Raw genomic sequence first — 13,200 nt, 5'->3', positions numbered from 1 at the left:
AGACTGAGAACATACGAATCCATTTGACCAATAACCGCACTGAACCCATCCAGGTGTGCTGGGGTAGCAGCGACATCTTGTGGCCATGGAAAGCAACTGCACGTACTGAGTTGGCTCATGTGGGAAATAAGGACGAATGGCATTTTTTTTTTAAAAACTGTGGGATTAGCGTCTGCGCTAACAAAAGTATAAAAGTGTCTCTCAACAGTTTTATGTATTCAGTTTAAACATGCAAACACGTTCCGAACAGTGTAAAAACAAATGCAGTATGCAGGATTGATTATTCTTTCACTGTTGATGCAGATCATCGAGCTTTCTCATCCATCTCCACGTCTGTCTGTCATCCCATTGCTTGGTTTAAATTGTCTCGAAAGTAAGGAAATTATTCACCTCTTTCCCCACCCAATGTTATAGTTACAAGCTACTGAAATAAACTACAAAAAAATCCATAATTATGAGAGAAACTCATAGACAGCCAACACATTTCATTGGGAATAAAAGATGAATTAAAACGTGAATCTTTAAACAGCAATGCAGCACACATCCACAAAACGGGTGAGAATGGTTAAAATGTCTTTTTTTATGACTGACATTTCTCTGAGTAAAATGGTAAAGTAGTGTCACCCACTGAAAACATAGGTAAAGACAAAGTACAACGCTGTGGTTGTTAAAGAAGCTGCACAGTTAGTAAACTAGTACTAATACTTCTGTTCCAACTACAACAGTTGATCTGTTGAATGCGTACTGTGTAACATGCCAATAGTCAACTTAAGGATTCATGTTGACGATGGGTAGTGTCGCACGAGGAGTGTAACAACATTTACAAACACAACAGCAGGTTTATTTGATCTTATATGATCCAAGTCAATTACTTTGCTGTGCAAAATAGTCACAGAGGAGGCCTCTGACCTCCTCGGCGTGACTCTGGTCCATGCCGGTTGAGATGAGCGCCTTGTGGCGGGGTTGCGGGCTCTCTGCCTCGGCCACCTCATCCTGCCACTCGGCTTTGAAGGCATCCCCGTGGGATTCGCACACGTTGTGCAGAATGCAGCAAGCCAGGATCATTGTGGGCACCACGTCCAGCCCGCAGTCATTCCTTTTGCTCAGGCACTGCCAGCGCGCCCTCAGCCTCAGCAGCGCCTCCTCAGACACGCGCAGCGCTCTGCCGACCTGCCGATTAAACAGCCGCTGTGACTCAGTCGGCGCGGCGTGACTCGCCTTCCGGCTCCTCTCCTCAGGATAGGCTTTCATCAGCCAGCTCTGAAGCGGGTAGCAAGCCTCCCCCAGCAGCACATATCTGCAGACGATAAATGACGTTTCAGTCATTGACAGATGGGCTACAAAACAACAGGCCCCTGGGCACAGGAAAGTAAAGCGCCCTCAAATTCTACTGCTGAGGACTCACACACAAAAACTCAAGAGTTTCAAAAAGTCCTACAGATTTGATGTGTTATGTGTGTCCACCTGTGTGTCTCACAGATGTTTTGCACTTTGGGGTAATTTTGCATCTCTTTATGGTTGTTTAGTGCCTGATTTCATTGTTTAATTAGTTCCTTGTCTTGTTAATTTTGTGTCCAATATTGTTCAATTCGAATCTAATTTTGGTTGGTTCGTGTCTAAGATGAGTCACTTTGTATCACTTTATATCCTTTTTAATGGTAATTTTGCATCTCTTGGTGGCCATTTTTAGTCTCCGCCATAATTTTGCATCTTTTTATGGATGGCTTTATTGTTAGTTTCTTTTTTTTTTTGTAGAGAAGACTTCTCCTTGTAGGTTTTGAAGACGGCTCTTGTGAGGTCAAAATCAAAAGAGCAGAGAAAGATTGTGGCGCATAAATATTCAAACACGGCTCGCGATGATCCTTATGACTGATTTTAATAACAAATTAATCTCTAATTATGCAATTGTTTTGTCAACCAAGTGACAGCAAAAGTGGAAAGGTGGTACCAACATTTGGCAGTGCAAGAGATGTCTTCAAATGTCTTGTTTCAAAGACTATTATGTGAGAAGAAAGTAAAACATTCCCCCAATTTTAGGGAAATGATCAAAAGATGAAGTGATGACCAAAGCTGCTACATGCTGTTTTACACGTGTGAAAACTTAAGTCTACCTCAGTGGTTTTCCCATGAAGACAGGGGGTGATGCAGGTGATAGCCCACCCTCTGCAGCCGTGGCCCACAGCGATGAGTTCTGTAAGATGTCAGCTGGGTCCGTCCCACCTGGGAAACTGGCACATACATCCCAGAAGTGCCCGCGGCCACTGACAGCCACCTGAAGCAGCGCAAACAGAACAAGGCAAGCGGTCTAAATCTGCAGTGACTGTGAACATGCAGCAGGATGCATTCTCTACCTGAGACAGCACGGAGAGCCAGCCAGCAGGGTTGGCATAGTCGGACGCGTTGCTCGATGGGGTGATGATAGCGGTGTGTAGCGTCGCTATGGCAGCAACACAGTGAGGGAAGCCCCAGTAAGACCGGAAGAGCTGAGCCGAATCCTCCAGCTCTTGTTCACCGGGGGGCCGCAGGTAGACGGACCCGAGGAGCGCCACGATGGCATGACACATGTCTCTGACACACCTGCACACTGTGGACTTCCCCACACCAAACAGGGTGCTGATTGTGCGGTACTCAATGTTCGATGCCAGACGCCAGAGAGCCACGGCTACACGTTTCTCCACAGGCAGTGCCAAGCGGAAGCTGGTGTCCTGGCGAGCCAGACGGGGTCTCAGCTTGTCACAGAGGTAGAAGAACGTCTCCCGACTCATACGGAACTTGTCCAGCCAATCAGAGGGCTGGAATTCTGTCATCACTACTCTCTCCCACCAATCGGTGCTGGGAGTGGTGGTCCAGGGACGTGTGCGGATGCGTACGTTGGAGTGGATTCCTCCTGCGATCATCATCTGAGGAGAGAAAGATGAAATGAAAGTAATGAGTTTGCTCAGAGGTTCCTGTTTGGAAAATGCTGGAGACTTTCTGTGGTTCACAGAAACTTGCATGTTCACGTTCAACCTGTGTAGGTTTTTTTTCCCCAGGCACTCATGCTTCCACCAACAGTCTGAAGACACACATTTCTGATGCACTGATAATTGAACATAGGGATACAGCAGCAGTGACTAAAGGCATTATTAAAAAATCTCATTCTAATCTGTAATAATCTCTTCCTTTTGGCTTTCTTTTATCACGTCTTCTGTGGTGACCCATCATTAGTTATGCATATTTCATATCTGAATGGCAGATTCTCTGCCTTGAACTATTGACAAGCCCAGACTAGACATCTGATACTGGCTTTTATTTAAAAAATCTCATGCTGTATGCTGCTCCATTCATGCTTTTAACTCTGTAGCTTTTTACTTTTTATTTCTCCACCTTCTTTATTCATAACTAAACTTGGACTCGAGAGGTTGGTTTAGTCTGTGATGGTTGTGATTCTGTGTACATGTAGACTGAGAAATATGCGAATGGCAGCGTCCGTGTGCGTCACAAACGCCTGCGATCACAGCTGATATGCAACAGAGATGGAGGCACTGACCATGAGCATCCTCCTCTGTCTCTGGAAAAAGTACTGTCGGTGTCGGATCCGTCTCTGGATCTCATGGCGCCTCTGGACATTAGCGTTGTTTATGTCTCTCCTGCGTTTCAGCAGCACGTAGGTCATCAGGAATAACAAAGACCGAAGCTGCTCCTCTTCTTCCATCCTGGCCTGGCAAACTCAAACGGGAGACAAAACGCCAGTTACATTAAGCTAAAAGTATTTGGAGCGCTATACCAAGCTGCCCATGTTCTTCTTCTACTAAACAAATGTCTATGCTACTGACTTAATAAACCTCTATTATACAACTGCCTTTCCATTATGCTGGTTATCGTAAAGGTTCTCATATGAACCCGCTCTTACGCTGCCAGTTTTATTCCGCCATTAAATTCACTTCCGGTTTTTGCTTGTTCGTGTCTGCCTCTGAATGGTGCCGCCACCTAGCGGCTGAAACTAGTCATTTCGACATTATGTCAATGGGCCCACTTATCGCACAGACAAACGGCATCAGTTGATCTTTAATCCATTTAGCAAGTCTTATCTACTTCACTTTTTTATATATATGATCAGAAAAACGGTAAGCAGTTGCAACAATTCATCAACACATATGCACACATAAATCTAAATGCAGTGTATAAGGCAAAAACAAAGTTTGTAAAATTCTAACAATTTTGAAAGCCAATGTTACGACTGCTGAACCAATTTAGAAGGCATTTCTTGTGATTTCTTAAAGTAGTCTTTAGGACTAGCTTTCCAGGCTTCTCGAAGGACATCATTAAATCATGACGAAGAAGTTAAGGTATCACGAACCAGAAAAACCGCAGTTAGTACCTTTTCTGGCTTTTGGGACAGCTTGAATTCTTTGAGGACTAAACTAGTGAAAAACAAATGTTTTCATCAGTCTAGCATCTGCATAGCAGTTGACAGATCAAATTATAGGATGGGGTCTTGTCATAAAACGTTTTTTCAATTTCCATCCTAAATTTTCTCATCTGTCATTCAACTCATTTATGTCCTCCCTAAAAAAAGGTTTCAGTGCTCTGTGCTCTGAGACACAATGCTTCACCCTGAAAATGACCTCAGCATCGCAAAACCTTTTTTTCATTGATGGAATGAGAAACCTGGCCCCTTACCCCTGGCCATCACCCATCACAGACCAAGAAAAAGCCTGGTTTTTGAGCAGTTTGCCACAAAAACAGAGTGTTTTCCCAGGAACACAGCCTGGATATATAGCCGGTTTGCTGCCAGGCCAGACTGTAACGTTTTCAGTTGATTGTGTTCGAAACCTAGTGATCAATTTAACTGTAAAGCTAGTAGTTTGTTAGTCTGTTCACTTCTTTATTGAGTGAATCCTGGCACGCCTACAGTGTCTCTTCGAAATCCACCACTAAGTTGTAATATTTCAAAGCATGCAAGGGGATTTATTTTTTGGGGGGGGGTGTTATAGAAGGCTGAGTTTTGCACACGTATCAGTGATTTTTCATCAAAATTAAAAGACTTCCAGTTGACTTGCAAACAAACATAAATGTAAATGAAAATGAGGCTTATGTGCAACTAATTTCGGATGGTCTGCGATGTGTTGTTTCAAATGTTTGTGTTTTTTTTCCCTTTTTTTGCATTGGCTCTGTAAAGCACTGACTAAAGTCTGACTGATTGATTGATTGATTGATTGATTGATTGATTGATTGATTGATTGATTGATTGATTGATTGATTGATTGATTGATTGATTAATTAATTAGTTGATTAATTCATTCATTTCTGATGAGGCTTCTACCAGCTGTACCTCTCAGGTCATTGCTGTTTTGTTTTTTTACCTTTTTCCTTTCCTTTTTTTTGGCATTGACTTGAGACACAGTTGTTGAGCAGGTGTTAAGATCAGGTCAAATCAGTGTTGGTAAAAGTCCAAATCAGTTTCATGGCATGACTTAAACTTGACACGTAAGTTTTATTTATTTATTTGTGTCCTTAGACATGATTTTCTCCATTTTATATGCTAGTCTTTGTTATATGTGAGCCTTTTGAAACCAGGCGGCAATTTTGGGTGAGCTGGCTTTGAGTGAGTTGTATGGCTTGGTTTTTGCTGGCATTTTTAGTGATTATAGGACTGTTTAGGTGAGTTTGTCTGCTGAATCTGCTAGCGTGTCTTGTCCTGCCTACACCTCTGGCACCCTCTATATTTTCGTTACCCCCACCCGAACCAGGGTTTGAATCCCATTCCTACTTATCTTTACCTCTTTTATTTCTCCCCCTACCTGAACCAGGGTTTCCATCCCCACCCCGCTGTGACTGGTGTGCAGTTGGTGAGAGGCTGAGGTAGCTTGTGGCTGTAAAAAAAAAAAGATGGTTGTTGTGGTGTGAGGAGCAGTGTTGGCTGGCATTAGGGGGGTGACTCTGGGACGCCAGTGGGCATTGTCTAGCCTCCTGGAGGTGTCGTGGGCCCAACTAGACGAAACACTGATGAAAGGAGGTTCCCACCTGATGACCCCAATGATATGTTGGTCAGCACTGCTCACTGATCTAGATAGGGAGTATAGGGAATTACTCAGAGTCTGGTAAAAAAAATAAAAAATTTCCTTTAGCTTGTGCTTTCTTGTGTTTACCTTGAATCCAAATCTAGCCTAGCTAGTGACTGTTGTGAATAGGCCAGCTGACAACAAGGGAAAGACCATGTGACAGATTGGAAAGACAGCTGACAGGAGGCAAAGACCCCAAAGGTGCTGCCATGGGCTATTAATCCATGGTAGCGGTAGTGAGGCCTAGCAGCTTTGTTACAATCAGCATAAGCTACAAATAGATCAAAGAGAATACCTCTAGAGTCAGCGAGAGCAGGGGCGGAAGATGACTCACAGGCAGACTACATGGCAACTGACACTGGAACGAACATGACTAAGAGGTGGATACGCGACTCAGTGAAGGATAGGGGCACGGACCTATTCTCTAGGGCTAGAACTGACCAGAATAGTTCTCAGAGGAAAGAGAGCGTAGTTGGACAAAATAAAAGTGGTAGACTAGAGGGAAGTAAGCTCCAGGTTTGTCCTTGTGGCTGGCAGAAAGTAACATCAGTTAGAGGCCTTAAAATGCATCAGGGAAGAAAGAGATGTGTGGTAAAGGAAGGGCAGTGTGGCCGTATCGATCAGTACTTTTTAAGAAGTTAATCGAGTAAGTCGGATGAAGTCCAGCGGCAGGTAGAAAACCACAGTTCAAAGGATATCAATAACACAGCTACGGAGGGGGAGGAGGAGGTTCTAAGAAGGGATGCAGCTGATACTGAGGTGAACAGGCCAGTTATAGAGAGAAATATGGAGCAGAAAGCTAGAGTTAAGTGGCCTAGGGCAAATAGTAACAAAGAATGGGAGGCAGTCAATAAAGATTTGTCGATAATATTGGGTAGGTTAGGAGGAAATGCAAGCGATAGGCTAGAGAAGATGGGAGATATAATTTACTCCTATGGTGTAGAAAGATTTGAGGTGCAAGATAGAAAGAGGGTTGAAAGAGTACATTTAGGTAAGTCTAGACGGCAAAAAGAGATGGAGAAATTGGTTTAGGAAAGAAGAAATTTAAGAAAGCCGTGGAAAAGAGCTACAGAAGAAGAGAGGGAGGGAATTAATGTTTTGCAGGAAGAATTGAGAGGCAGACTAGCAATACTCAGAAGGGCTGAATGTCTTAGGAAAAAGAGAAAGAAGAAAGAATATGTAAGGACGGCATTTTACAGGGACCCGTTCAAGTTTGTTAAAGGGTTGTTTAACCAGGAAAAGTGAGGGCAGCTTAAGGCAACAAAGTCAGAGGTGGAAGAGTATCTAAAAAATACATATTCAGATCTTGAGCAGCGTAGAGTAGTAGGCCTTCCACCTGACATGCCATCATAGGAGAGATAGCTCATAAGATGGATGTTAGACCAGGTGGAAAGAGGTTGAGGAGGTAGTCAGGCGTGCAAAGGCTTCGTCGGCCACAGGGCCAAATGGAGTCCCCTACCAGGTTTATAAAAGTGCACCTGATATCCTAAAGTTTTTGTGGAGGCAATTAAGAATAGTTTGGGAGAAACAGGTTATTCCTAGAGCATGGTGTGGGGCAGGAGGCGTTCTTATCCCTCGAACCCGAGTCAGTTCCGGATGAACTCTCTACTAAATGTAGAGGGGAAGATTTTCTTTAGTTTAGTTGCAAAGAGATTAGCTAATTATTTAGAAAAGAATAGCTTGATAGATACTACTGTGCAGAAGGCAGGAATACCAGGTTTCGCAGGGTGTTTAGAGCACACTAGCATGATTTGGCATCAGATTCAGACAGCCAAGATTGAGAAAAAAGACTTGCATGTTATATTTCTGGATCTAGCAAATGCATTTGGTTCAGTGCCTTATTTGGAAAAGCGTTTGAGTATTTTAGAGTGCTCGTAGTAGCTGTTAACATAGTAAGAGCATATTTTCAGCATATTAGACTGTGCCTTTTTTTTCCTTTAGCACAAGTTTCTTGTGTTTACCTTGAATCTACAGCACATGAAAATAACTCCAGAGAAAAACAAAAAGTGAACAGGCACATATTGATTGTTGCATCACATTCGTTTGACTAAAAATTTTTACATTTTGAGATTGAAGTGGCTGGAGGGGGGCGTTAATCTTACTGCCAAGTGGGAGATTGGAGAGCTAGTTTCATTCTAACTACTAGCGTCTTTCGGGAACTTCAGCTGCTGTTGCTTTCAAATAACTTCACTTTGGAGTAACAAGTCCTCTAACTGAACCAGTCACACAGGACATTTTAACTGTAGTATTTAGGTGGTGGTCCACACCTGTGTGCTCGTCGATCAGAAGCAGAGCCTCTATGGCAGCGTTTTCAACTTCGGTCGCCAGGGGCCTCTGCCCTGCATGTTTTAGATGTTTCCCTAATTCAACAAACCTGGCTTAAATTGATGAGTCATGAGCAGGCTTTTTTAGAACTCCACGACGGGCTGTTCACTTGTGTTGGAGAAAGGAAACATTATAAATGTGTAGGGTACAAAGAAATAAAGTAAAGGAACACTGCTGTAAAGAGGTGAACACTGAAGAAATAGAAAACATGATCCTCACAGTGCTCCCAGGCTTCTCCAAGTGAGTTGGAGCTCGCTGAAGGAAGAAGATGATGCCGTCACCCACCCCTTTGTCAGGCAGTTAGCCACCTGAATGGCTCCATCTAACTTTTAACAACACTTGTGTTCTGTCTGATACTGAGACTAAATTTCTTGAATGCAAATCTGAGTGCAGATGATTTTCTTTTGGTCAAAACCATATGCACGGTCATAAAAGAAAAATAAATCTCTCAAAATGCAGTAGTGTCCTTCATTCCATCAAAGCTGAGGAACAACTTCTGAAAATCTTCAAAAATATGTAAAAGTTTTTGCAATGCCTTAGATTCAGATTTCCTCAGCAAACCAGAAAAAAACAAACACCTTTTAAACACCTTTAAAAACTGAGGATACCAAAAGTTTATTGATATCAGAGTCTGGATATAGTGCGTTGAATTCCCATATTACATAATGTAACCAAATTAAGTAAACTTTTAAAAGAAGTTTTAGTTTTTTTTAATCAAATATTTATAAACAATATTAAAGATCCATAAAGTTGTATTGACAATATAAAGATAAAGATTCCGTCATTGTCACTATACGTAGGCCTCGTACAGTGAAATTGGGGCAGAGCTTTCTTTTCGGCAGAGCAGCATACGTACATTCTTACGTGCTTTTTACTCATGCATTCATTGGTCAGAATATAAATACTGAATATAAAAACAAATAAATACACACAAAATACTGTGACCTAAAAATTAGTACTGCATTTTTGTAATAAAAATATTAGATAAAAAGGAGAAAAACTTAATGATAGTTTAATAGGAACAATTTAATTGAAAGCATTATTTGACCGTATTATAAAAGACAAATGCTCTAACTCCTTACGCTACACTGACGAAACGTAATTCACAAGAAAGTTGCAATAATTAAAAAAAAAATTAAATATGAGACCTGTTCTAACAAACTGAAACATCACAATTCATATATATTTTTTAAAGTTTTTTTTTTTTTATTTAAATTTAAATGTATTTGGTTTATTTGGCATTCATGGACTGTTTATTGTTTTTGGTTAATGCCTTTTTGGGAAGTAGTGAGTGCCAGTTAAGCCAATAACCTAAGAAACCACTTCTTCCTTTTCTTCTTTGTCTTCTTCTCTGTAATTGTTTTCATTTTTTCCTCTAGTTGCTGCAGCTTGTCGTCGATGATCGTTTCTGACTCGTCTTTCTTCATCTCTGTCTGTTGAGCTGTCATCTCTTCAGCCTCCTCTCTTTGCGGATCATTTCCCACGTCATCAGTTTCTATTTTATGCTGTTCTTCAAGTGCAGTGCTGGACTCTTTGGCTTTTTTAAGATCTTCCTCCAAGCTCAAGGCCTTGAGCTCAGATTTTTCTTGAAAATCCTCACTTGTAAAGAGTTTCTCTTTCAGCTGAGTAATTTCCGAGCTGAGCATCACTTTGTCCTTATCGTGTTTTGCTGCCTGCTGCTTTATGTCTTCCTGTGTTGTTTTGAGCTGCTGCTGGAGCTGCTCCATCTTCTCCTGCTGCTTCATCCACTCTGAATCAGCCTCTTTAATCACAGGAATTTCCAGTTCTGTCTGCGTAGACGCAGTCTGTGTGTCCTTTGTTCTTTTGGTCAAAGCCTCTCGATGCTGCCTCAGTGTATTGCTAGCCTCGTCCAGCTCGTCATTCAGGTGTCTGCTGTATTTTTCTGCAAAATGCAAGCTGATAGCTGTGTTGCTCTGATCAGCACGAGTTTCACGCAACTCACATTTGAGCTTCAAAATAACCTCCACCTGAGACTTTAGCTTAATGTTGGAATTTTCAACCTTGTCTTTGAGGTCTTTGATTGTTTTTTCGGAGTCCTCTTTCTCCGTGCGAAGCTTTTGCAGCTCCTCTTTAAGTTGTTTGATTAATTTCTCAGATTCTGCATTGTTCTCCTGCTTGGGGCTCTGCGCCTTATACATCCCTATCTCTGATTCAGCCTCTCTCAGTCTTGCCTCAAGTTGAGCATTTGTATCCATCACGTGTTTCATTTCTTGTAGGGGTAGATGCTCAGTATGTGAGGAGTTTTGTGCCATGTGTTCTGGCTCTGCTGGTTCAGTGTTTCCAGGTTCTGATCCATGGGCAGCTTTTTCATGTGGATTATAAAGATCTCCCTGCTGCTTTGGTCTAAAGTTTGGATTCTTTGGATAATGGTGGTTGTATGTCATTTGTCTTGGCTGTGGGTTATAGGTGGGGGGCCCATAACTATTGTACTTTGGATTATAATTGGGCTGCCAGTACTGATCGGGTGTATACTGTGGGTTATAAATTGGGTTCCTGTACTGATTGGGTCTGAAATTCTGAGGAGAATATCGATTCCCAGTTTTCCAGTTGTTCTGGGCCATGTGTCTCGGCTGTGTATTTTCCCCTGGGTTCATCTCACTTGTTTCTGGACCAGAAGCAGCGTTGTCCAGGTTGAAATGAACTCTACGCTGCTTCCGTTTTGCCTTGACACTTTCGGGATTATTTTCCACAGTGTGCTCCGTGTCTTGGATGGCGTTTTCCTTCTGTTCCATTTCAACTGAGAAATTGGTTCAAATAGCAAATTTCTCTCTGTATGTTCTGTTGGATAGTTGTTTGACGACGATCTGTGTTGGTGTTTCTCACACTGCAACGTGAAAATGTTTGAGGATGTAGAACTTATACCCTGAAAACCTGGTTCCATAATACATCAAAGAAAGCATCACAAAGATGTCACAAAGTAATGACATCACAATGATGTCACAAAGTAATGACATCACAATAATGTCACCATCACAGGATGCGATGTAATACTAAACTGGGTGGTTGTTGTTTTTTTCAAAATAAAACCAAACCCAACAGGTGGTGGGTGGGAATCTTTTAATTTGAAATACATCATTTCAAATGAATCTAAAAACCATCTGAACCAAGTCAGTGACCGAAAGAAAATTTCAGCACTTGTGCTGGAAAAGCTTCTAGTGCGGAAAGAAACTGTTACTTGCGTGTGCAGCATGTTCTGATGTTCATATGGTTTGAAGACTCTTCTCATGCTTCTGGCTTCACGCATATCCAATAGAATGGAATAGAATAGAAAAGAATAGAATTTAATAGAATAGAACAATCCTTTTCCACCAACAGGGAAATATATGTAACTTCAGCAGAGCACAGATGAAAACACATGTATGATTTAAATCAATGCACATTGTACTTTGATTTAAATCATACCGCACAATCATGTGTGAAGCAATTTCAGTCTTTATTTTATGTTCTGGTCTTTTAGAAGCAGTGCTGGTTGTACAGTCTTACAGCCACAGGCAGGGAGGACCTAAGATATTGCTGAATTTCCACATTTGGGCTGTCGGAGCCTGCTTTTTTAGGAGAAGAAGCTTTCCAGTTATGTCACAGTGTCATGCATGGACTGAAAACAATTGTCTTGGAGCGATGACTGGCACACACCTCTCATGAATGATCAGTACAGAGTTAAGAGAGCATTGCAGAACAGAGCTGACCTTCCTGATCAGTTGAACAAGTCTCCTCCTCTTAGCAGTTGAAATACTGCTGCCCCATCTGATCACTCTCTATTGTACAAATAGTTAAGCTTTAGTTGTTTTTCAGACTGTTGAATTTAATAAATGAATAAATGATAAATTAATCTAAAAACCGTCTGAACCAAGTCAGTGAACGAAAGAAAATTTTGAAGGAAAAGCTTCTTGTGCACAACGAAATAGTTACTTGGGTGTGCAGCATGTTCTGATATTCATATATCAGCAAGTGAGGTTTGAAGACTCTTCTCATGCTTCTTGTTTCACACATATCCAATAGAATAGAATAGAAAAGAATAGAATTTAATAGAATAGAATAATACTTTATTATTCCACCAACAGGGAATTATATGTTACTTCAGCAGAGCACAGATGAAAACACATGTATGATTTAAATCACTGTACAATCATGTGTGAAGCAATTTCAGTCTTTATTTTATGTTCAGTTGAAATACTGCTGCCCCATCTGATCACTCTATTGTACAAATAGTTGAGCTTTAGTTGTTTTTAAGCCTTTTGAATTTCCAATAAAGCTTCTTTCGGTCACATAATTTTCTTTTTCTCTTGTTAGGCCACTTAAAGCATCAGAAACTGACTGAAAATCAGCGCATTGAAACTACACGTCAACCCATAGTCATTTAAAGCTTTTCCGGACTGTTGGTCTGCTTGAATCAAAACCTGTTTTTATAACCGCGCCGTTATCTCACAAAATCACAATTTGTCGTGTACAATTTTCTCCCACAGAGAAAGTTAGAAGCAGCACAATGTCTTCAGCGTTTACTTCCAGCCCACAGTTTGGCAGTGTTGGACATACTTAAGTAAGAAACTTGATTTCGCTCTTCTGCGTGGATACTGGGACAAATTTGGCCGTCCAGTCAAATGGCACCGTAGCTTTATTGCAAACCTGCAACACAATATAATCACATATAATAATAGGAGAAGGTTTATAGCCACAAAACGTGGCATACATTTTCATTTTACTGCAGCTTTTTCCTGCAAAACAGTTACCAGGCAGGTTATGTTTCTAATATGCAGGAAAACAATCAAAATCATCATCAATATATAAGGAAATCTTTTATTGGTGGTCAAAA

General features: G+C 41.4%; 1 protein-coding gene across 1 annotated transcript; it reads right to left on the bottom strand.

Moving 5' to 3' along the window:
• Positions 1-195: 195 nt before the first annotated feature.
• LOC142366679 (uncharacterized) lies at positions 196-3,936 on the bottom strand. Its single transcript, XM_075448634.1, has 4 exons — positions 3,530-3,936; positions 2,352-2,900; positions 2,112-2,272; positions 196-1,297 (listed from the first exon to the last, which is right to left on the bottom strand). Exons 1-4 carry the CDS (start codon positions 3,692-3,694, stop codon positions 865-867), a joined length of 1,308 nt encoding a protein of 435 aa, XP_075304749.1. The 5' UTR covers positions 3,695-3,936; the 3' UTR covers positions 196-864.
• Positions 3,937-13,200: the final 9,264 nt, after the last annotated feature.

Source organism: Odontesthes bonariensis, chromosome 17, assembly GCF_027942865.1.
Source record: "Odontesthes bonariensis isolate fOdoBon6 chromosome 17, fOdoBon6.hap1, whole genome shotgun sequence".
Lineage (NCBI taxonomy): Eukaryota > Metazoa > Chordata > Actinopteri > Atheriniformes > Atherinopsidae > Odontesthes > Odontesthes bonariensis.
The sequence above is the reverse complement of the archived record's forward strand: the minus strand, read 5'-3'. Positions and strand labels throughout refer to the sequence as shown.